General features: G+C 43.3%; 1 protein-coding gene and 1 non-coding gene across 4 annotated transcripts in view; one reads left to right on the forward strand and one right to left on the reverse strand.

Annotated features, from left to right (window-relative positions):
* Gpr19 (G protein-coupled receptor 19) overlaps positions 1-25395 on the forward strand; it is a 37796-nt gene extending 12401 nt beyond the window's left edge. Inside the window, exons 3-4 of one of the 3 annotated variants that reach the window (XM_029565716.1) lie at positions 340-484; positions 23964-25395. In XM_029565716.1, the coding sequence (XP_029421576.1) occupies positions 23986-25233 (1248 nt within the window). In that variant the 5' untranslated portion in view covers positions 340-484; positions 23964-23985 and the 3' untranslated portion in view covers positions 25234-25395. Of the gene's footprint in view, positions 1-253; positions 485-23963 lie in introns of those variants that run through there. The other 2 variants (XM_029565719.1, XM_008837523.1) reach the window with 2 other exon arrangements.
* Positions 14509-14612, reverse strand: LOC115071196. The gene has a single exon (XR_003850303.1). It is a non-coding gene; the product is annotated as a U6 spliceosomal RNA (small nuclear RNA).

Consider the following 25395-nt stretch of genomic DNA (forward strand, 5'->3'; position numbering starts at 1 on the left):
GCTCTGAATGCTCAGAATAAAATTACCTGATGAAGAAAAGAAAAAAAAGTGAGGAAGGCAGAGGTCTGTGTGATAGAGTCTTGTCCTTTTCATATGGAGATTTTTTTGATCAGAGCCAATCAGGTCAGAGATTTCTGCTGCTTTGCTCCTGAAAAGAGAAGTGGGGGAAGGGAGAGAGAAGATGGCCACATTTCCCCTTGAGCCACATGATCCATTTCCCATGTGACCCATTCCAGAGCCTTGGAAAGAAGAAGGGAGGGGCACCAAGAGAGTGGGGCTGGGGGTGGGAGAATGGTTTCACAGTCAACCGTGCACGGCGTCATCTTGTCTCCCTACCAGGAAGCAGGCTGTGAGCCGGGGGGAAGGCAGAGGACAGATATGAATGTGTTCCCAAGATTTCCTGGTGGTCTCTGGCATTCTCCAAAGTCCTGTCCGAGAGTCGTTCCTGACCAAGAAGACCCTCTGAAATCAAGTCCCGATGAAGGTATGTGAAAGACTGAATGTTTGGCATCATAGCTGAAATTCGATTCAGGATATAATACCTTTCCTCTTTTTTTTTTCCAGGCAATTTTGAGATTTTTGTTAAGGCTTCGATGCTCATTAGGGGCTTTAGGTTTGTTATGGGTCCAGAAAAGATACCTAGGTAATTCTGTAAGATGAATACTTCTCTAGCATAAGCAACTGTTGAGAAAAAATTAGTTGGGAATTGTATATAGTAATTGAAAATAAAACAGTAAACTCATTGATGAAAAGGTCTTCCCACCCTTGAATCCTGGAAAGAGGGAGGGGGAACACTGCTGAGAACAGCTAGATTTCACTGTCACTATAATAAACCCCATCTCATCTCTTCCAGCTGTTAGTCTGTGTCGGTGTTCCAGAGGTTACTGTCGGTAGCTTAGGAAGCCTGAGTGGGCATCATACTGTTCCTTTGTGCTGTGCTCTCATCTTCCTTCTGAGGTTCCTGGTGCCAGGAACACTGCTCATTCCCCCAGCCCTGGACACTAGACTGCCACAGAATTCAAATTCCACAGCTTACAGAAAGCCCTGTGGAAGTTCTTAAAGGAATCTACCAAAGTTAAAGGCTCCAATCTGTCCTGAACTCACCTTGTTTTCTTTGAGTATTTCTTCCCAGCACAAAGAGAAGAGCTAGCACATTCATTTGATTTCATTTATTTGACAAATCCTTAGGAAGTTCTTGCTATGTGCCAGCCATTATTCCAAGCATAAGGAATCGTTTAACCATAGAACACAGTTTAGAGATAAATGGAGGTGCAGAGGATTTCAGGAACTTTCATGAGGTTACTTAGCACCTAATGGAACCAGAATTTAATCCCAAGACTCACAGTGCTGGTTCGTAACCACTGAGCCCTGCTGCCTGCCTGCTTGTGTTAGCTCAAATGATGTCAGCAGTCTATTTGGCTACGAATTTTGTTCAGCTGATGCTGCTAGAAGATTGAGTCAGTTTGCCTGGCTGAAACAGATCCCCAGTGAAATCTGTATTTAATCTTGAATTTTCCCAGTAGTCACATTCTATACCCCCAAATAACCCAGTAAGTAATCACTTGTTCTCTTCCCCTGGTGCTACATAGATACCTAGTAGTAAAACATGATGTTACTATGGTGACCTGATATCTAAAGGGAAGAAGATAAATCTGGAATTGCATCATGTTTTTTTTTTTAATTGAACCTAGAAACATGCTTCTACTTCAGAACCTAGTAACATCCCCAGCCTAAGCATATTGCCTTTATCTGATTCTCAAAATGAATACATTAAGCCATGTGTGCTGCCTTATGCTTATAATCTCGACAACTGGGTGGTGGAGGCAGGAAGATTGTCACAAATTTGAAGCCAGCTTGGGCTAGAGAGTAAGATCCTATCTCAGAAAAAAAAAAAAGATTAAAAACTTTAAAAATTACACATATTAGCTATGATGTGTGACTGGATTTGTTGCTTTAAAATAACATCTTGCTTTTAAAACAAGGATACCTCTTTGGAAATTATTTTACACCCTTTTAAAAAATATTTATTTCATTTTAAATTATGTGTATGTGTCTGTGTGTGGGTTTGTGCTTGTGGGTGCGGGTACTCTCAGAGGCCAGAAGAGGGTGTCAGATCCCTTGGAGCTGGAGTTACAAGTGATTGTGAGCTGCTTGTTGTGAGTGCTGGGAACTAAAGTCAGGTCCTCTGAAAGAACAGTACAAGCTCTTAAATGCTGAATCATTTCTCCAGCCCCGCTATTTTAGGTTCTTAAGAGTGAAAAAAAGAAATTTGTTAATGCTTTTTAATAAAGTTAGGAATTTCTGGAGCTAGGGAGATGTTTCAGTGGATAGATAAAATGCTGGGCAAATGTGATGGCCTGAGTTCAGATCCCTAGCACTTGTGTGAAAAAAGAAAAAAGTGAGTGCGGCCGTGTGCACCTGTAATCCAAGCACTGGAGGCAGAGACAGGAGGGTTCCTGGAGCTTGCCCACCTTGACCTCTGGCCTGCATGGGTATGCACTCATACATGTACACACCACACACAGACACACACTCACACACATACAATGGTAGGAATTTCTGAGATAAAAGGATTTTCTCACCCTGAGTGGTAGCAAATGCCTGTAATCCCAGGTGAGGATTGAGAGATGGAGGCAGGAGAATCACCATGAGTTCAAGGCCAGTCCAGGCTACAGTGAGACCCTGTCAACAAATAAAACAAAACAAAATAATAGATGTTCTCCCTTGATCTGTGTGGGTTTCCTTCTGACCCTGGTAATAAAAGATGCTTGGTCTCGTTCATGCAAGCTGTGGAGAAGCTGAAAGAAGTTGCTGGGTCCAAGCTCCAAAGAGGAAGAAAAGGACAGCATGCTCGTGTTTGCACACTTCTTTATGAAGTGTGGTATTTCCCTCTAGTAGTCCATTGCACAATACAGTGTTTGTTTTTGAGACAGGGCCTCCCTGTAGCTCAAGCTGGACTCAATCATTAGACCACACTGGTCTTGATCTCATAGAGATCCTCCTGCTTCTGCCTCTCAAGTACTGGGATCAAAGGTGTGTGCCACCACCCCCAGTGTTGCACAGTACTTGGAAGAGTAATTATATCCTCCGTGGGACAGGTAACACTTCTTAAAACTTATTTATTTATTTATATTTTATGTGTATGAATGTTTTGACTAGATGTATGTAAGTGCACCACCTGTGTGCCTACTGCCTGTGGAAGCCAGAGGAAGGCATTGACTTCCCTAGAACTGGAGTTAAGGACAGATGTAGCCACCATGTGGGTGCTGGGAACCGAACCTGGGTCCCCTGGGAGAACAGCACATGCTCTTAACCACTGAGCCATCTCTCCAGTCCATCCAATGCATTTTTTTTTTTCTGGTCTTTTTGAGATAGGATCTCCCTGTAGCCCCATCTGTCTTAGAACTCACTATGTAGACCAGGCTGACCTTGAACTCACAAAGGTCTCTGCCTCCCGAGTGCTGGGATTAAAGGCATGCGCCACCAAGCCCAGCACCCATGTAACACTTTTATGTTAGTAAAGTCACCTGAAATATGGCCTGGTGAGTGGTAAGCTCTTAGTACTTTTGAGAATGTTCAATGTTCAAGACTCTTAACAGTACTCTATTGAAGCCAGTTTAGAGCCTCATGCCTATTGTTTATTTATTTATTGTTTTTGAGACGGAGTTTCATGTAGCCTAGATTGGCCTTGAACTTACTGTGTAGCCCAAGTTAGCCTTGAACTTGCTGTATAGTCCAGGCTGGCCTTGAACTGATCCTGCTGACCCTATTCTCCAAGTGCTGGGATTAAAGAAAGGGCTATACCACCATACCCAGTTCTGTGTCCATCTTATTTGCATATGTTTATGATTAAGAGGGAAATAATATAGTAAGAACTTGGGAACAGTAAAATTTATGCTTGAAGTTTATATGTTAGCTAAGCTAATCTTGAAGCACCAGCAAACCAGAGTCCAGTAGGTAGTCATAAATTCCTTCCAGAGGACCACAGATCTTCCTCACATTTTTATTTGTACTTAGAATAAAATTCTCGTGCTATTTTTTATGTATAGTTAGATGGAGGTACCCCACCAGTCTTGCTTTCCTCTCACGTTTTGTCTCACACTCTTTTCCAACACCGAAGCAGCTCGCCTCAGGTTGCAAGCATCCCAAGTGGCTCTGCCTCATGCCTCTTCTAATGCCAGTCCTGAGAACATGGCCCAAAGAAATCTCAGAGCTGATGGGCTCTTCCCTAGGGACCCCTGAGATCCTGATGGTCGGCCTGGGTTTGGGCTAAACTATGGCAGTCAGGACCTGAATGGGAGATACTGTCTTAAGGCATTTTACCCCCACTCCCATCACCAGGCATTGGGGCTCAAAACCCAGGGCCTTGAGTATGCCAGGCAGGCACTCTACCTCTGAGCTACGTCCCCAGCCTTCTCCGCACTTTTGAAAGGTTGCTTAGGATTTGAATTTCAGTCACAACTAACTAGGATTAAAATGTTCACCCTCCTGGTCATATACACAAATACAGCCTTTATTATTTTTCCACAAAATTAAATCATTAAGAAGAAGAAGATGGGGTTGGTCGGTAAGGTGTGACCACAGAACTGCTTTACCTCCAGTGTCACCTGCTCTTTGTTACACAGAAGAAACAGCTGCCTGCTGGAAGTACACAACAGCAGTGCTGTTTGCTCCCCTGCAAACAGAGGGCTGCCCAGCAGAGGCCTGTCTGGGCTTTCTGCTTGTCCCTCTGGAATCTAAAAGGGACAACCCATTCAACCAGCTGAGCAGAGGACAGAACAGAGGAGGTGGAGAGGCTTCCCTTGAGGAGAGACCTGCTCAGTATGCTTTGGATATGGAGGCTAGGTATAAAAGTTCTGATGGAGGTGGAGGTGGACAGCAGCCTCGATGCAGGATGTGAGAAAGTCATGGCCAAATCCTGCCTTGTAGAATGTTGAATCTCTCCCTAGGTTGTGTTGATCAGGAAGGCAGGGAACAGAGCCAACAGCCAAAGTGTGGGTGGTGTCTCCTCCATGAGCCGTGGCTAAAGTGGGATGAAATGGGAGTTGGCTTCTCCAAAGGGGGTAGCTTGAAAGCAAGAGGAGAGTTACTGACTCTTGTTTCCGTGTTTGTAGTTCTTTTCCTGTGACTAGCCTTTAAAGGGGCATCTCCTGGAGTCTTTCATGCAGCAAACTTTCCTGGTGCCTGTCATATTTAATCTTCATAGCAACTTTGTGATATGCATTATTAGCCCTTGTTTCCAACGAGCAAACTACAGCTTAGATTAATTGACCTATCTAAGGTCACATGGCTAGCAGAGGCGAGATCAGACGCCAGCCCTTTTTAATATAATTTTTATTTATTTTATATGTGTGAATGTTTTGCCTGCATGTATATAAGTGTACCCATGTCATGCAATGCCTATGGAGGCCAGAAGAGAATGTTAGATCCCTGGAATTGAAGTTATGGACTGTTGTTAGCCACCATGTGGGTGGTGCTCTTAACCGCTGAGCTATTTCTCCAGCCTCTGCAGTTCTTTTTGATCATACTATATTGCCAATAATGCTCTTTCCTGTGTGTTTTCTAAAAGAACGCTTTGGGATGTTAGACTAATACATGGTTCTCAAGTTTGGGAGAATAGGGCACTAAGCAAGAACATCTACCAAAATTCGGATGTGCTTCATAGTCTTTTTCAGTGCCTAGAACACAAAAGCAAATATTTGTTGAGACTTTTGTTCTGGATGTTGTTCTTGGCTCTTTTCTTTCTTTTCTTCTTTCTCTCTCTTTTTTTTTTTTTTTTTTTTTTTTTTTTGGTCTTTTTGAGACAGGGACTCCCTGTAGCCCCAGCTGGAACTCACTATGTAGACCAGGTTGACCACGATCTCACAGAGATCCACCTACCTCTGCCTCCCGAGTGCTGGGATTACACCCAGCTAAAAGTAAATATTTTAAAAATACTTATTTTTGTTATTTAAAAAAAAATTATTTTATTTTTTAGGTCCCTCTGTAGCCCCAGCTGGCCTGGAACTCACTATGTAGACCAGACTGGCCTTGAATTCACAGAGATCTGCCTGCTACTGCCTTTAAATTTTTTCTTTATCTGTTTGTGGGGATGTGTATATGTAGGGATACACTTGGAGGCCAGAGGAGGTCATTGAATCCCTTGGAGTTGGAGTTACATGCAGTTGTGAGCTGCCCAATGTGGGTGCTGGCAATGGAATTCAGATATTTTGAAAGAACAGAAAAAATTATTTCTTTAAAAATTATTTTTAAGCTAGGCATGGTGGTGCATGCCTTTAATCATAGCACTCAGGAGGCAGAAGCGGGTGGATCTCTGTGAGATCAAGGCCAGCCTGATCTACATAGTGAGTTCCAGGCCAGCTGTGACTACAAGGAGATCCTTTCTGAAAAAGGCCAAAAATAATATTTAAAAAAAAATTATTTCATGTGTATGAGTGTTTTGCCTGCATGTTTTCAGTATATCTGTGTCCTGCAGTGCCTGCAGACGCCAGAAGAGGGCATTAAATTCTCTGGAACTGGAGTTACAGATGATTGTTAGCCACCAAACCTGGGAACCAAACCAGGGTGCTCTGGAACAAATATTCTTAACTGGTGAGCCATCTCTCCAGTGTCTATTATTATTGTTGTTGTTATTTTAGCAGTAAGCATTCTTAACCTCTAAGCCATATCTCTCAGACCCTCATTTTTGTTTTCCTTTCCTTTTTGGTCTTTTTGAGACAGGGTCTCCCTGTAGCCCCAGCTGTCCTGGAACTCACTATGGAGACCAGGCTGGCCTTGAATTCACAGAACTCTGCCTGCCTCTGCCTCCCAAGTATTGAGATTAAAGGTGTGTACCATCATGCCTGGCTTGTTTTCATTTTTTTAAGACAGATTTTTATGTAGCCCAGGTTGGCCTGGAACTCAATATATAGCTGAGGTTGATGTTGAACTCCTGATACTCCTGCCTCTAGCACCTCCTTAGTGCTGGAATTGTAGGCATGCGATACCAAGCCTGCCTTAGCCCCTTTCTTGTAGAATTAATTTTCTTCTCAAAACAGATTAGTGAGGGAGATACTGCAACTTTATTAATGAAGACAGTAAGCACAAAGATGTTAAGTAACTTGCCAATAGCTCTAGAGGTTGTGAGTTGAAACCCAGACAGGCTAGTCTGAGAGCAGTTTCTCACCACAGTTGGCATTTGAGGCAGATAATTCTATGATGCTCACAGTAAAATGTTTCACGGCATCCCTAGCTTCCACCTACCAGATACCGGTAACATGCCCCTTTCAACCTAGAGTGTCTAGACATTTCTGTCGGTCCCCTGGGAGGCAAAGTTGTTTCTACTTGAGAACCACTGGTCTTAAGCCCTAGCTTACAGCCCCTGTCCTATACAGCCTCTTCATATTTAAAATGCGCACAGCATGCAAACAGATAGCTCAGTGGCCAAAGGTAACAATTTGAGATTGATCCCTAGACTCACATAGTGGAAAGAGAGAACTGACTCCTGCAAGTTGTTCTCTGACCTCTACACACAAAACTATAAATAAACCTAACTTTTTCAAAAAATGCACATGGCGGGGGTGCTGGAGAGATGGCTCAGCAGTTAAGAACACTGGTTGTTCTTGCAGAAGACCCAGGTTCGAATCCCAGCACCCACATGGCAGCTAACAACTGTCAGTAACTCCAGTCCCAGGGGATCTGACAGCCTCTTCTCACCTCTGAGGCATTGCACAACACGGGTGCACTTACCTACATGCAGGCAATACACACATACACATAAAATAAAAAAATAATAAAATTAAAAAAATAAAAATAAAAATGCACCTGGGGGGCTGGAGAGATGGCTCAGTGGTTAAGAGCACTGGTTGCTCTTGCAGAGGACCTGGGTTTGATTCCCAGCATCCACATGGCAGCTGACAGCTGTCTGTAACTCTAGTTCCAGGGGATCCGACGCCCTCTTCTGACCTCCATGGGCATTGCACGACACAGGTGCACCTACCTACATGGAGGCATTACACTCATACACATAAAATAAAAATAATAAATAATAAATAAAAAATACACGTGGTTACTTTCCTCTACATCTAGAGAGGGAAATCACATTTGGGTGCTGGCTATGAAACCTTGTAGGAATGGCAGTGACCATGCTCTTCAGTACCTCCTGGATAATGCTATTAGGGAATTTTCTTTTTTGAGCAAGTCCTCTATATCCTAGGCTAACCGCCAACTTGCTGTGTAGCTAAGAGTGGCAATGAACTCTTGATCCTCCTGTACTCACCTCCCAAGTGCTGGGATTACAAATATGTGCTACTGTGACAGGATATACATTTTTAAAAGTTTATTTTAGTGTGTGTGTGTGTGTGTGTGTGTGTGTGTGTAAAAGTCAGAAGAAGGTATCAGATTCCCTGGAACTAGAGGTACAGGCAGTTGTGAGTCCCACATGTGTTCTGGGAACCAAATTCTGGTACTCTGAAAGAGCAGCAAGTCCTCTTAACTGAGCTACCTCTCCAGCCCCATTAGATAACAGGAATTTTGTTGAACATCCCACAGTTTCTAAATAGGGAGAATAACTGGATTTTTTTTTTTTCCCTCTTACCTTTCCATTGTTCTCTGTGCCAAGCATTTTAGACTGTTAAGAATTGAAATTTCTGCCAGGCACACTCCTTTAATCTCAGCACTTGGGAGGTAGAGGCAGGTGGATCTCTGTGAGTTCAAGGCCAGCCTGGTTTACATAGTGAGTTCTAGGCTAGCTGGGGCTACAGGAAGACCCTGTCTCAAAAAGACCAAAAATAAATAAATGAATGAATTAATTTGAAATTTCTGAGGCCAGCTAGATGACTCAGCAGGTAAATATGCTTACCACCAAGTCTGGAGACTTGAGTTCAATCCCTAGGATCACATGGTAAGGAGAGAACCTACAAGTTGACTTCTGCACATGCAGGATGGCACGGATGCACTGGCATGCATGCATACACACAGACCAAATGCAATTAAAGAATTTTAAAAATAGATAAATTAAAAAATAACTCCGATTTCAGCATGACCTGGTGGCACATACCTATAGTCACTGACTGGAAGAAGGATAGTTAGAACCCATGAATTCAAGATCAGTCGAGGGAACATAGCAGGACCCCATCTCAAAGCTGGATATGATGGCTCGTGCTTGTAATCCCAGCACTAGGGAGGCTGCGGCAGGAGGATTGCCTGGAGTTCAGAGTCCTCCTGGGCCATAGGACCCTGCCACAGAACAGCAACAAAATAGCAAAAAAGAAAAAGAAAAAAAATCCAATGTAAGCTGGGGATGTGACTCATTGGGTACAGTGCTTGCCTGTTGCATAGGAAGCCCTGGATTTGATCCGCATTTTTATATAAACTAGGTATGATGCTGCACATCTATAATCCTAGCACTCAGTGAGGCGAGAGAATCAGAAGTTAAAGGTCATCCCCAGCTACATAGCAAGTGAAGGCCAACCTGGGCTACAAGAAACCCTGTCACACACACCCCCACCAACCACACACACTGCTGATTTTAGGTGTGCATTTTTGGTATAGCAGGACAGAGATGTTGAAATATATTGCTGAGTCCTAGACAGAAAATGTCTTGTAAATAATTGCTTACTAATAAACTACCAAACTTTGCTATGATTTATTTTTAAAAAATAATTGAGGGACTGGAGAGATGGCTCAGTGGTTAAGAGCACTGACTACTCTTGCAGAGGACCTGGATTCGATTCCCAGCACCCACATGGTGGCTGCAAACCGTCCTTAACTCCAGTTCCAGGGGAATCCAAAACCCTCCTCTGACCTCCACAGCATTGCACTCCCTCTCTCTAGTCCCCCACCAAATTTCTGTGTGTGTGTGTGTGTGTGTGTGTGTGTGTGTGTGTGTGTGTATGTGTGTATGTGTGTGTATTAAGGCCTATAGAGTCAGGTTTGTGTCCCCGAATACCCTTTGGTGTGGGTTCATCCACTGAGCCTGGTCAACCTACTAAGAGTCTCATCCTTAAATGAGACTGACTCTCCCTGTCCCAGCAGTCACCAGTTGCCAGTAGGTCCTCCTCACATAGCGTTGGGGTTTCTTACTCACTTCCCCATGTCTGTGCTGGGATTTTGTCTGGCTTGAGCATACAACAATAAATTTTTTAAATGTCTAAAACTGGCACTAAGTATATGCATTAATCATGTGAAACAGAAATGTCTGACTGTATTTTCACATATATTTGCATAATTTGCCCATGAGAAATAACGGTTAGTATAAAATCAAATCGAACGTCAGTTTCATAAACTTGAGGAAAGCTTTTTGGGAAACCTTGATTGAGGACATTAGCGTACATAAATAGTGTCCCCAAATGTTGATGTTAGTCTGTGAGAGCACCTGACCCTCGACTCAGGCTGTATCAAATGCCAAAGTGATTCTCAATTAAGGACAGCTCCTAGCCAACCCAGAGCAGCCACCTCCCTCTGGAGGCCTCACCGCCTGTGTGGAGCCAGCTGGTACCTGCTCTTTCTGGCTTATCAGCACCCAGCCCTCCTGTTCTATGCATTGCATCTCAAGGCTGCCTCTCATTCTGGGACAGTGCAGGTTGAACTCAGGCTCTCTGACTTGTTCTCTATCCTTGGGTGCTCAGGGCAGCTCTGTTTTAAGCCATACCTTCTCTCTGTAGGTGGTGTGCTGCCACAGTCGTCTGAGCAGTGGAATTGACTCCTCTCCACTGCTGGCCTGTTACACTTGAGTTGCCATCATCAAAACCTGGGCTTGATGCTCGTGAGGGCTGTGGACAAACTGTCTCTTTGCTTGGACCACCTGACTTGCCTTTTGGATGAGGCTTCTGCCTCCCTCACTCCAAGGGAAATTGTCAGCTGGGCTGTGTGACTGTCCATTTTGCTGAGCTTCTCCTGTTTCTCAGCACTATTCAGCTGTCCTTTCACCCTGTGTGACCTTCCAGTGCTTTCTTTGGAATCAAATCTATTCTTTTTTTTGGTCTTTTTGAGACAGGGTCTCCTTGTAGCCCCAGCTGGCCTATAACTTGCTATGTAGACCAGGTTGACCTTGAACTCACAGAGATCCGCCTGTCTCTGCTTCCCAAGTGCCGGGATTAAAGGCAAGTGTCTGTACTGTAGTGTAAAGAGGTGGCTTCTAATCCTCCACCTTAGTTGAAGCCTCTAGCAGAGTCTTTTTGATATGATGGAATTCCATCTATTTTTAAAAAATATTTTAATAATTTAAATTTTATGTGTATGAGTGTTTTGCCTACATGTATGTATGTATGTATGTATGTATGTATGTATACCATATGCATGTCTGGTGCCTGAGGAGGCCAGAAGAGGGCATTAGATTGCCTGGAACTGGAGTTACAGATGATTGTTAGCCACTATGTGGGTGCTGGGAACCAAACCCCATCCTCTGCAAGAGTAGCCACTGCCCTTAACCACTGAGTCGTCTCTCCAGCCCTATCATCTATTTTTTTTTTGAAGGTTTATTTATTTTATTTTTACTTCTGTGTTATGTCTGTGTGCATATGCATATATGCATGCAGGTGCCCATGAAGACCAGAAGAGGGCCTCAGATCCCCTGGAGCTGGAGTTGCAGGAGGTTGTGAACTACCCAACACAGTGCTAGAAACAGAAATATAGTTTTCTGCAAGAGCAGCAAGTGTAACAAGGGTTTGTTAACTGCTGAGCCATCTTACCAGTTGTCCACTTCTGTGTTTGTTTTTGTGCTACTGGCATCCCACCTGTTATAACTTCCTTTCTGTTACTGAAATAAAACACAGACCAAAAGCAGCTTAGAGGAGGAAAGGGTTTATTTCAGCTTGCAGGTCACAGTCCATCATGGAGGGAAGTCAGGGCAAGAACTCAAGCTGGAACTTAAAGTAGAAACCATAGAAGAGCACCGTCCCTCTCCCCACTTAGCTGGCTCACTCCTATAGCCCAGGACCACCTGCCTAGGGAATGGTGCCACCCACAGGGGCTGAGCCCTCCTCTATCAATTAACAATCAAGACAATCAGCCACAGACATGCCCCCAAGTCAAACTGATCTGGGTATTCCCACTATTGAGACTGTTCTTTGGTGGGTCTAAGCACCATCCAAAAATTTCTTGCCCATTCCAGTGTCTTTAAGCATTTTTCTGTTTCCTTCTAGTAGTTTAGCAGTTTCAGGCCTACTCAGATATTTCATCCACTTTGAGTTGATTTTTACACCTGGTAAGAAATAAAAATTTGGCTTCATTCTTATTTGTGCAGACATCCTATTTTCCCAGCACCATTTGTTGAGAAGATTGGCCTTTCTCCAATGTTCTAAACACCCTTGTCAAAAATCAGTTGGCTGTAGTTGTGTGGGTTTACTTCTATGTTCTCTGTTCCGTTCTGTTGGTCTCTGTGTGTGGTTTTTTAAATGTTTTATCTTTATTACATTTAATTAGATTTTTTTTTTTTTTTTTTTTTTTGAGGAGTGTTGATACACAGGCCATGGTGCACACCTGGAGGTCAGAGGACAACTTGTAGGAGTCAGGTTTCTCCACTGTCATCCTGGGGATAGAGCACAGGCTTGGCGGCAGGTGCCTTTATTCAGAGCCATCTCCCTGGCACCTATGATTGTGTGTGGGGGGGGTGGGTTAAGTAAATAGGTAAGTGCACTTGTGTCATGCAATGCCCGCAGAGGACAGAAGAGGCTGTTGGATCCCTTGGGGCTGGAGTAATGGACAGTTGTTAGCTGGCAAGTGGGTGCTGGGATTCGAACCCAGGTCTTCTGTAAGAACAACCAGAGTTCTTAAGTGCTGAGCCATCTCTCCAGCCCCATGATTGTGCATATTTTAATGCAGATACCATGTTGGTTTGATTACTACAACTTCACAGTATATTTTGAAGTCAAGTAGGGCAATGCTTCCTGCTTTATTTATTTACTCAAAATTACTTTGGCTACTTGGGAGGCCTGGTAATCTGATATTTGGTAGATGCATTTTGTTTTGTTTTGCTTTCTAATTCTATGAAGAATGTCATTGGTATTTTGGTAGAGATTGCATTGAACCTGTAGATAACTTTGACTAACATGGAAATTTATTTTAAATATTTTATTTATTATTTTTATTTTATGTGTCTGAGTGTTATGCCTGCATGTATATAAGTGCACCTGTGTCATGCAATGCCTATTTACTAATTAAAATTTTTATTTTTATTTTATGTTATGAGTGTGTTGCCTGCGTGTATGTATGTGCACTCATGTCATTGCAATGCCTGAAGAGGTCAGAAGACGGCATCAGATCCCCTGGAACTGGAGTTATGGACAGTTGTTAGCTGCCATGTGGGTGCTGGGATTCGAACCCAGGTCTTCTGCAAGAACAACCAGTGTTCTTAACTGCTGAGCTATCTCTCCAGCCCCCTAACATGGAAATTTTAGTGATACTGAGTCTTCCAGCTCATGAATACAGGATTGTCTTTCTCTCCTTTCCCTTCCCTCTCCTCCGTCCTCCTATTTGCCTTCTTTCTTTCACCTGAATCCTTTTCAATTTCTTTCATAAATATTTTACAATAATATTCATTGTAGTGATCTTTTTAAAATTTTTATTTTTTATGTGTATGTGTGTATTGCCTGCATGTATTTAAGTGCACCCATGTCATGCAATGCCTGCAGAGGTCAGAAGAAGGCATTGGATCCCCTGGAACTATAGTGAGTTACAGACAGTTGTTAGCCTCCATGTGGGTGCTGGGAACAGAACCTGCGTCCTCTGCAAGAGCAGCCCGTTCTCTTAACCGCTGAGCCATCTCTCTAGCCCCTGTGATGATCTTTTACATCTCAGATTAAATGTATCCCTAAGTTTCTTGTTTGTTTTGCAGTTATTAACCTGAGACTTACTTTCTTGAATACTAATTTAGATGATTTGCGGTGTATATAAAAGGTTGGGTTTTTGTGTATTAATTTTATTTCCTGTAGCTTTGCTGAGTTTTCATATTAGTTTGAAGTTTTCAGTGAGTTTTGGGGTTTTCTATACATGTGAGCATACCATTTGCAAGCTGACAGTTTGGCTTGTTCTTTTCCAGCTTGGACATACCTTTGTTTTCTTTCTCCTGCTTTGATTGCTCTGGCTAGGACTTTTGGTGCCGTACTAAATAAAAGTGATGGAAATAGGCATCCTTGCCTTAGGAAAAATTTTTCAGCTTTTCTCCACTTAGTAGTATTTACTGTTGTCTTACTATGTTTGATTTTTATTATGTTGAGGTATATTTTGCCTATACCTGATTTGTTCAGTTTTTAAATCATGAGCTCATGAGGCAAGGTTCAATCTTTGAACATATTCTTTGTGTGTGTGTGTGTGTATGTGTGTGTGTGTGTGTGTGTGTGTGTGTGTGTCTTTTTTGAGATCGAGTCACCCTGTAGATCCAGCTATCCTGGAACTCACTGCAGACCAGGCTGACCTTGAACTCACATCGAGTCTCCCTGTAGCCCCAGCTGGCCTTGAACTCACAGAGATCTGCCTGCCTCTGCCTCCCAAGTTCTGGGACTAAAGGTGTGCGCCACCATGCCTGGCTGTCGTTATATGGAATACTTCATGAATTTGTGTGTCATCCTTTTGTAGGGGCCACACTAATCTCTGTATTGTTCCAATTTTAGTATATGTGCTGCTGAAGCGAGCACTGTTATTATAGTCTATTTTCTGAGACAGAGTCTTCCTATGTTGTAGCCTAGGCTTGCCTGCAAATCAACTGTGTAGCCTAGGCTGGCCTGCAAATCACTATGTAGCCTAGGCTGGCCTACAAATCACTGTGTAGCCTAGGCTGACCTGCAAATTACTATGTAGCCTAGCCTGGCCTCAAATTTGCAATTTTCTTGACTCAGTCCTGTCCAGGGGTAGGATTAGAGGCAGCTCCTGTAATCCCAGCATTTGGTAAGTGGAGGCAGAAGGATTAGAAGTTCAGGGTCATTCTCCACTATATTATAAGTTTGAGGCTAGTCTAGGGTATGTGAGGTCCTGTCAAAGGAAGAAAGGAAAGGAAGGAGGGAGAAAGGGAGGGAGGGAGGGAGGGAGGGAGTTAAATAGTTGAGCTGTGGTGTTGTTAAACTGTTCTTCCACGTTCATTTTACACCTGGAGGATCCATTGCTGAGAGTGGGCTGTTAAAGTCACCAACGTTACTGTGTTGGAGTGTCCCTCTCCCTTTAGGGTTACTAATGTTTGCTTTGTATATTTGGGTGCTTTGATATTGGATACAGAGAAGCTTAGAATTGTCCTTCCTCTTACTGCCTTGTTCCCCCCGCCCCTCCCCCCTGAGCTGAGGACTGAACCCAGGGCCTTGTGCTTGCTAGGCAAGTGCTCTACCACTGAGCTAAATCCCCAACCCCCATGCCTCTTACTGAATTGACCCCTTTATCATTATATAATGACCTTCCTTGTCCATTTTTGCTGCTTTTGATTTTCAATCAATGTTACCTGATACACAACTAATTTTACTTTCCTTTGGATTCTGTTTGCATGAACTATTTTACTCTCTATGCCTACTTGCAGTCTATATGTATCCTTAGAAGTGAATTGAGTTTCTTATAAGCAGCATATAGTTGGGCCTTTTTCTTTCTTTCTTTTTTTAAAGACAGGGTTTCCTATAGCCAGGCTAGCCTTCAACTCAGTATGTAGCCAAGGATAGCCTTGAACTCCTGATCTTCCTGCCTCCACCTCCTAAGTGCTAAGATTACAGTTATTCTCCATACCTGGCTAAAAATAGCAATTTTAAATTCTTTTTTTTTGTATATGTGTTTGTATATGCACAAATTCTTACAGATGTATACTCACATGTGGAGGCCAGAGGTCAAGATCAGGTATCTTCCGCTGTCTCTAAATATTATTTTTTGAGACTCACTGAATGTGGAGCTCCCTGATTTGGCTAGACTGGCTAGCTATCAAGCCCCTAGACTCCTTCTGTCTCCACTGCTAAACCCTGGGATCACAGACACATACCACCACCATACCTGCTTTTTTAAGTTGGTGCTGGGAATCTGAACTCAAGTCTTCATGCTTACATGACAAGTACTTTACCAAGTGAACCATCTCCCTAGCCCCTTAAATCTTCCCTTAAGTATTTTGTGTGTATGTGCACACTTGTGTGTGAGTGTGGTATATAACATGTATGTTTGTGGAGATCAGATGACAAGTACAGATGTGGTCCTTGCCTTCCACTTTGTGTGAGACAGTGTCTCTTGTGGTTCTCTACTATGTCAGGCTAGTTAGTCCAGGAACTTCCATGGAGTTTCCTGTCTCTGATTCCCTTTTCCTCATAGGAGGACTGGGATTATAGATGTGCACAATCATGCCATGCTTTATGTGGATTCTGGAGATTTGAACTCATGTCCTCATGCTTGCATGATAAATACTTTACCTACCAAACCATTTCCCCACCCCCTTTGTTCTTTATCTAAGTCAGTCTCAGTAGTGCAAGCCTGTGGTCACTTGAGAGGCTGAAGCAGGAGGATCAAAAGTTGGGTGCCTGCCTGGCTGCAGAGTGAGGTCTGGGAACACTTAGTGAGATACTGTCTCCAAACCAAAAGGGAAAAGAGGGCTGAGAATGTGCTCAGTGATGGCACTTAGTATACATGAGGTCCTACGTGCAATTCTCAGTTCTGTAAAAGGAAATTAGTTCTCCATCTGAGAAAGATGCCCAAATGATTACACTGTGGCCAGTTTCTTATTTTGTCCTTTAGGTGGGTCATGTTTTCCTGGGTGTTGTGTCACCCCAAAAAATCCCCACTAGGGATTGAACCGTGAGCATGGTGTATGGTAAGAAAGCACTAAGCTACATTAAACAGCAAAGTTCCTCTTTTTCAAAACTTTCAAAAATTTTATTATTATGGGTGGTGTGCATGTGTAAAGGCCGGAGGACAACTTTGTGGTTTGTGTCTCCTTCCACCCTTACGTGAGTTTCATGATGTTGTCTGAACATTGAAAGATTAGACATCTAATCCTGACTTCATAATTTGGTATCACTGCAGAATTGTTCGAGCAAGCCAGTAGTGCCTGTAGACTCTTCTGCTGTTTTAGCACCAGATGCAGCTTAAGTCTGGTTTTCTGCCAGCCCATTGTTGGTGTATTGCCACTGTTAGAGCACTAGAGGGCAATCCAAGGCCAGATTTGCCTCAGCGGTACACTGGCTGTGTTGCGAAGAATGTACTGGGAAGCACCAAAAAAGGGGTAATTTCTGGGGCTGGTGAGATGGCTCAGTGGGTAAGGTATGTGTTACCAAGCCTAACAACCTGAGTTTAGCCACAGACCCAACGATGGAAGGAGAAAACCAACTCCCCCAAGTTGTCCTCTGAACTCTACACTGGCACAGTGGCACACACACACCTACCTGCTCACCACTCCACCCACCCAACTTTTTTTAAAGGGTAGCTTCTCCCCAGAAGTCTGGGGTCAGGGTAGGTCCGAATGTCTCACCCTCAGTCACTGGCCTGTAGTCCAGCACAGTTGGGTTCTGCTGAGCTCTGGGCAGAATCACTGTTAAAATGCCGCCTTCGGCCCAGCATGGTGACTCATGCCTTTAATCCTATCACTCGGGAGGCAGAGGCAGGCAGATCTCTGTGAGTTCAAGGCCAGCCTGGTCTACATAGTGAGTTCCAGGACAGCTGGGGCTACAGGGAGACCGGCTCAAAAAGACAAAAAAAAAGTCATCTTCACACTCCTGTAACCACTAGTGCCTCAACACTGTACCACCACTTGCCAAGACCAGTGTGTCACAGGATAGGCCCCCATTCATCTCCTCGAAGACCATGGAGTTTAGTGATAGGGTCACTGAAGAGGCCACTGCTGATAAAATGTAAAAATATATGCTCTTTAAAAATCATTTACATGTTAATAAAGACTTTGCCTTTATTATCCATATCTTTTAAATTATTTTATTACTGTGTGTATGTGAAGGTGGACATGGTGTGTGGACACATAATCTCCCTTTGGCTTTCATGTCATATATATGTGTGCACACACATGTATGTATTCAGCTATTTCTGATTCCAAAGCATACACACATAATCACTTTTAAGTTTGCTTATACTTGGGGCTGGAGAGAAGGCTCAGTGGTTAAGAACACTGACTGTTCTTTCAGAAGACCCGGTGTGGAGGTCAGAGGACAACTTTTGGGAACCATTTCTCTCTACATAGGTTTTGGGGATCTTAACTGTCAGGCTAACATGGCAAGTGCTTCTATCCGCTGAGCCATCTCACTGACCTATTTATCTCTTAAATGTATTTTAAAATACCTGTTTTTAGTTATATTATGTATGAGTGGCTGCTTTGTCTGTCTGTGTACCATCTGTGTCCAGGTGCGCATTGGGGACAGAAGAGGGCATAAATTAGATGTTAGCCTGGGCTACGTGATGCCCTGTTTCAAAAAAAAAGGTAGTTAAGTAACATGTTCAATGTCGTTCAGTTAGTAACTGATAGTAGCATTTATACTTCAAATACCGTCTTAAAATTTGTACTTAATTTATTATCTATTTTTATGTGTGTGTTTGTGTGTACATGCAGGTGCCTGTGGAAGCTAGAGAGGGTGTTGGATTCCCTGGAGTTAGAGTTACAATGGTTGTGAGCCTCTTAGTGTGTGTGCTGAGAATTGAGTTTGGGTCCTCTGCAAGAGCAGCCAGTGCCCTTAACCACTGAACCATTTCTCTAGTCCCCTTTTTAAAATTTTTAGTTATTGTACAAAACAATGACATTTTCATACATACGTATATGTCACTGTCTGTTGCTATACTCACCTTTCCCACCACCCTTCCATGCACACCCCTCCCTTTGGTCCTCTCCCTACCCCAGATAATCTCTCTTTGGCTTTCATGCCACATGTATGTGCGCACACACACTTACGTATTCAGTTATTTCTGATTCCAAAGCATACATACATAATCACTTTTAAATTTGCTTATATCGGGGCTGGAGAGATGGCTCAGTGGTTAAGAACACTGACTGTTCTTGCAAAAGACCCGGGTTCAAATCCCAGCACCCACATGGCAGCTAACAACTGTCCAGCTCCAATTCCAGGGGATCTGACAGCCTCTTCTGTCCTCCATGGACATTGCACAACATGGGTGCACTTACCTACATGCAGGCAATACATTGCATGCACATAAAATAAAAATAATAAATAAAATATTTTAAATTTGCTTATACAGTTGAAATGAAAGATTTTTTTTCTAGCAGATTATGTTGTGGGTATAGAGTTTTCCAGATTTATCAAACAAAAATAGGATGACTTATAAGTTAAAAGTTGCCTGGAATGTACTTAAGTTAAAAATTATCTGAAATTTGGGGGCTGAAGAGATGGCTCAATGGTTAAGAGCACCGACTGCTCTTGAAGAGAACCCAGGTTTGAAGAGCACCCATATGGTCTGTAACAACCATCTGTAACTCCAGTTCCAAGGGATCCAACGCCCTCTTCTGGCCTCTATGGGCATTGCATGATATGGATGCACTTACATGCAAGCAATATACTCATACACATAAAATAAAAATAATAAATATTTTTTAGAGTCGGGCGTGCACCACCATACCTGGCTAAAAAAAATTTTTTTTGGTCTTTTTGAGACAGGTTCTCCCTATAGCCCCAGCTGGCCTGGAACTTACTATGTAGACCAGGCTGGCCTTGAATTCATAGAGATCTGCCTGCCTCTGCCTCCTGAGTGCTGGGACTAAAGGCAGGTGCCACCACACCCAGCAGAAATTTTTTTTTTAAACTATCTGAAATTCACAGTTAGGTATGCTGTTTTATGTGGCAGTTCTACCTGGGTGGCATGTAGTAAGCACATGTGTTACTGTCTTTGGTTTTTCTATTTCCCCACTATAGTGGTGTTGGTGGCTATCTGGGCCTTAAGTAGTTCTATAAAGCATTTAGCTAAGTGTTTCCACCCCAGTACCTTAGCTCAGGGACAGAAAGCAAGCCAGTATCACAAAGCTTTCAAAGAGCCCCATGGGGCTGCTGAAACCTCTCTAAGTTCAGGAATTTGTTGTGAACCCAGTTTTCCTAGAAGTGGCATGATAGAAAATGTTTGGTAGATGGTTCTGCAGAGAAAAAGAAAAAGAAATTACCATATTTGTCTATTTCTGTGGTGTCAACATTTCTACCATAGCTGGTTAATTACACATATCAACATGATGTCATTGACTCTGGAGTTGGGACGAAATGTATAGTTAACTGGGGAGGCCATACAATTCAGTCCCAGCCCACCATTGTTACAGGATTTCTCTTAAATTTTTTTATTTATTTATTTTTATTTTATGTGCATGAGTGTATTGCCTGCATGTATGTAAGCGCACCATGCACATTCAGTGCCCATGAAGGCCAGAAGAGAGCACCGAATCTCCTGGAACTGGAGTTATGGATAGCTGTGGGTGCTGGGAAACAAACAGGTGCTCCTAACTGCTGAGTCATCCCTATGATCCCAGGCATTTCTCTTTTTATGTACAGGTAATACAAGCCCACAGTATAAGGAATGGTTTAAGAAAAAGTACCTGTCACCATAATATTTTCTAAAACAATTCAAATTTAAAAACAGGTTTTTAGTTGGATAATACTACTGACTACCTTTTTCTCAATTCAATTAAAGCCCATGTCTAGCATTTAAAAGGAAGTTAGTCAAGCCATACTACATTTCCATACTCTCACATTCTTTACTCTGAAGACAGGCATATCTCCAGACAAGCCCATCCATTGCCTTTCGATGCTGTTTCCATGTGGGACATGGAGGGTGTGATCTTTTTAAAGTCATCATGTCACATACTTCTTTTCTTAGTATACTGTTTTTACTATATTCTTTGAGAGTTTCATACAGACATACAATGTATTTCAGCCATATTCATCTCCTCCTCCCCATTCTAACTCTTCCCAGACCCCCCACATCCACCTCTCAACATTATTCATATGTGAATGAATATGAATATCTCCCACTAATTTGTGCTGCCCATATGCATGGGTGTGCAGCCATCCCATGGTCAACCTACCATACCCCTAAAGAAAACTGACTTCCGGTCCCCTAGCAGCCATCTACTGTCAGTAGTTCCTCATCTAAGGCAAGGCATGTCATATTTCTGAGCTCTCAAACCAGGCAAAAGGCTGGGGGGATAACTATATGTTTGGATGAGGAGTCCAGACACATCTACCCAAGTACAGGTTCGACCTTCTGGATTCAGATCAAGCCCTTTGTGAACTCCAGACATGAAACCTGGTAATAGGTGAGAGTAAGGGCTTTGGAGTGAGGCAGTCCTGAAGTGACCCCCATTTCCAGCTATGTGAGCTACAGAAAGAACTTCAGGCCTTTTTCACTTGTGAAATACCACTAATAATATCACCTGCCTCAAAGGGTTACACACATGAGGTACTTGACCATAGGTGCTTGACCATGTTTGTTTTGAGACAGGGTCTCACTATGTGGCTCTGACTGGCCTGGAACTTGCTATGTAGATAAGGCTGGCCTCAAACTCCAGCGCTCCACCTGCCTCTGCCTCCTGAGTGGTGGGGTTAAAGCTGTGTGCCACCATGACTGGCCTAATAGGTTTTTGAGTTTAAGAACTTGCTGGATCTGGTACGGCATGTCTGTAGTCCCAGCTTTTGGGAGGCAGAGGCAGGAGAATGAGGAGTTGAAGGTCATCCTCAGCTACAGAGGAAATGTAAGGCCAGCCTGGATGGCACAAGATCATGCATCAAGAAACTGCCTAACCAGCAATGAATATGCTTAGCCGGGAACAGCCCTTGGCAGGACACAAAGTTGGTGATCTGTGCTCCTCTATTCTATGTGATTCTTCACTTCCTCTCACCAGCTCCCAGGCATTTCTTCATCTCTTCATCCACCCGTCCTTCCATCCATGTATGAGTTTCAAAAAGTTGACTTATAATTTATAGAAATACAGGATGAGCATATATCAAAGATGTATTCACTTACTCCTGAAGGACCCAATAAGATAAGGCTGGTTCCAAGAGCTTTTGAAGGAATGGGCGTTGATGGGCATTAAAAACATGCCATCATTAAAACAGTGTCAACTGGTAGACACAAAACTCGTTAAGTCCTACAAGGCAGCAAGTCCCTAACCTTTGGGATTATTCTTTCTGCCAGACAGAAAACTGTAAGTTAACATGTAACTTCACTGTGTCTGGCAGTAGTCAAATGGTAAACAGCAAGAACAAACATGGGTTTGGTTTGGTTTTCCAGAGAACTGATCTTTTGGGAGGCCCATTTAAGAGTGTCCCATGAAGCTGCAGTATATAGCTTGGTGCGTGTGCACAGTGTACATGAGGTCCCGGGTTCAGTCCCCTGAACAGGAGGAATGTCTCAGCATTAACAACAAAGATATGTTGTACTTTTTGTATTCATTGTCATTCCCAAAATGACATGTACGGGTGACATGTATGTCATTCCCAAAATGACATGTACGGGTGCTTCTGGACATCATTGCTAACAGACAGCCCTTTGGTTCAGAAACATTTATTGATAGCCATTGATTTCCAATTTAATGGAAGCCTTATAAATTTTTACCTTGGGACCCTAGATGCTAATGCAGCAGCAGACTCTTTCCTGGGCAGGGGTGCAGGACCTGTCTGAGGACCCTAACCGCCCTCTTTTCTCTTTTCTCCCTTAGCAGCAGTTACCTGAGTGACCCGTTTCTTCTTTCTTTCTTTCTTTCTTTCTTTCTTTCTTTCTTTCTTTCTTTATTTTTTTTTTTTTTTTTTTTTTTTTTTTTTTTTTTTTTTTTTTTTTTTTTGTCTTTTTGAGACAGCGTCTCCCTGTAGCCCCAGCCAACCTGGAACTTGCTATGTAGACCAGACTGGCCTCAAATTCACAAAGATCCACATGCCTGTGCCTTAAAGGTGTGCGCCACCACGCCCGGGTCTGAGTGACCAGTTTCATCTGCCCTAATTGGAGTCTTGCTTTCCTCTGTTCCCGTGGTCACCATGTCTCACCCCAAGGATACACAATGATCTTCTATTCCTGCATTGAACTCTCCCAGCAGAGCCACAACAGGAGAAGTTTGAGTTCTCTGTCCTTATGGATTCAATTTAGTAAATATTTAATAAGCAATTATTAATGCAAAGTACTTCAGTTGACTCTGTGGAGCACGGAGAGAAGATTAACACCTCCCCCAGAACCCATAATTCAGTGGGAAGACAGAAACATGGAAAAGTGATCCGAAGTCATGTTTCTTAATTGTGGCTGAACAATAGCATCACCTGGGGAATTTTGATGCCTCCTTATGCTTTCTGGCTCCAGACCCCCTAAATTAGAATCCTGAAGCTGGGGAGTGGGACCCAGGCATCAGTATTTTGTAGAGCTCCCTGGGAAATTTCAGTGTATTGCTAAAACAAGTGCAAAACAGACTTGGAAAATGATACAGTGAAGGACTGAGTGATAAACAGAGTAGCACAGCCATTTTGACTTGGTTCACATTCTCACCCAGTGTCTACCACATTCCAAACCATGAGTGCAGAAAATACCATCTCTCAGGGTGGAGAGATGGCTCAGCAGTTAAGAGCTGCTTTTGCAGAAGACCCAGGTTCAGATCCTAGCACCAACATGGTGGCTAACAACCATCCATAACTCCAGTTCCAGGGGTCTATCACTCTCTTCTGGGCACTGCATATATGTGGTGCACAAACATACTTGCAGGCAAAGCACATACATATACAATTTTAAAAAAGTTTCATATATATAATATATATATATATATATAAAGATATTTAGAAAATAATACTTTGGGGGCTGGGGAGATGCTTCAGTCAGTAAAGTGTTTGCCATGTAAGTATGAGGACCTGAGTTTGATCCCCTAGAACTCACTTAAAAGCTGGGCACTATTGCATGCAGCCATTATCCCCATGCTGTGGAGGTAAACCTTCATAGGGAGAACACCTAAAGCTTGCTGGCCAGCCAGTGACCTTGTCTCAAAGAATAATGTGGTTTGTGTTAGTAGCCAGCTGACGTGACACCGTTTTAACAGGAGGTCTCATGCTTCTTGTCTTATCCAGAACTAAGAGAAAAGGAGTGACTATGGTTTTTGCTCACAGAATGGATAACAGCAAGCCATCTGTGGTTACTGCTACCCTGCTGGTGCCCCCCCAGAACCACAGCTGCACTCAAGCGGCTGCGCCTCTGCCTCCCCATGGCCTCATGGAATTGTATGAGGAACACAGCTGGATGAGCAACAGAACAGACCTTCAGTATGGACTGAGACCCGGGGAAGTGGCCACAGCCAGCATTTTCTTTGGTGCTCTGTGGTTGTTTTCTATCTTTGGCAATTCCCTGGTCTGTCTGGTTATCCACAGGAGTAGGAGGACTCAGTCCACCACCAACTACTTTGTGGTCTCCATGGCGTGTGCCGACCTTCTCATCAGCGTGGCCAGCACACCGTTTGTCCTGCTGCAGTTCACCATGGGAAGGTGGACCCTGGGCAGTGTGATGTGCAAGGTGGTGCGGTACTTCCAGTATCTCACTCCAGGCGTCCAGATCTACGTTCTCCTCTCGATCTGCATAGACCGTTTCTACACCATTGTCTACCCGCTGAGCTTCAAGGTGTCCAGAGAAAAGGCCAAGAAGATGATCGCAGCATCGTGGATCTTGGATGCAGCCTTCCTGACACCCGTGTTCTTCTTCTATGGCTCCAACTGGGACAGCCATTGTAACTATTTCCTCCCTTCCTCCTGGGAGGGAACTGCCTATACTGTCATCCACTTCTTGGTGGGTTTTGTGATTCCCTCTGTCCTTATAATCTTATTTTACCAGAAGGTCATAAAGTACATCTGGAGAATAGGCACTGATGGCCGAACCTTGAGGAGGACGATGAACATTGTCCCAAGGACAAAGGTGAAAACGGTTAAGATGTTCCTCATCTTAAACCTGCTGTTTCTGTTCTCCTGGCTGCCATTTCATGTGGCTCAGCTCTGGCACCCCCAGGAGCAAGACTATAAGAAAAGCTCGCTCGTTTTTACAGCCATCACGTGGATATCCTTCAGTTCTTCTGCCTCAAAACCTACGCTGTATTCAATTTATAATGCCAATTTTAGGAGAGGGATGAAAGAGACTTTCTGCATGTCCTCCATGAAATGTTACCGAAGCAATGCCTATACCATCACAACCAGCTCAAGGATGGCTAAAAAAAACTACGTTGGCATTTCAGAAATCCCTCCCATGTCCAGAACAGTGACCAAAGACTCCATCTATGATTCATTTGACCGAGAAGCCAAGGAAAAGAAGCTTGCCTGGCCCATCAACTCAAACCCACCAAATACTTTTGTCTAATTTCTCAGAATTCTTTCAATTATTGTTCTGTGCCAGAGATTAAAAAACTTTAAATATAAAGTTGGAAGTGATTTCCATATTTTTTTCATTCAACTTTCTATTTTTTAAAATGCATTTACTTATTGGCTCTGGTCTTTGTGGCTTTTGTTCGAGTTCCTTTTT

This window comes from Nannospalax galili, unplaced genomic scaffold (assembly GCF_000622305.1).
Source record: "Nannospalax galili isolate Female #2095 unplaced genomic scaffold, S.galili_v1.0 scaffold210, whole genome shotgun sequence".
NCBI lineage: Eukaryota > Metazoa > Chordata > Mammalia > Rodentia > Spalacidae > Nannospalax > Nannospalax galili.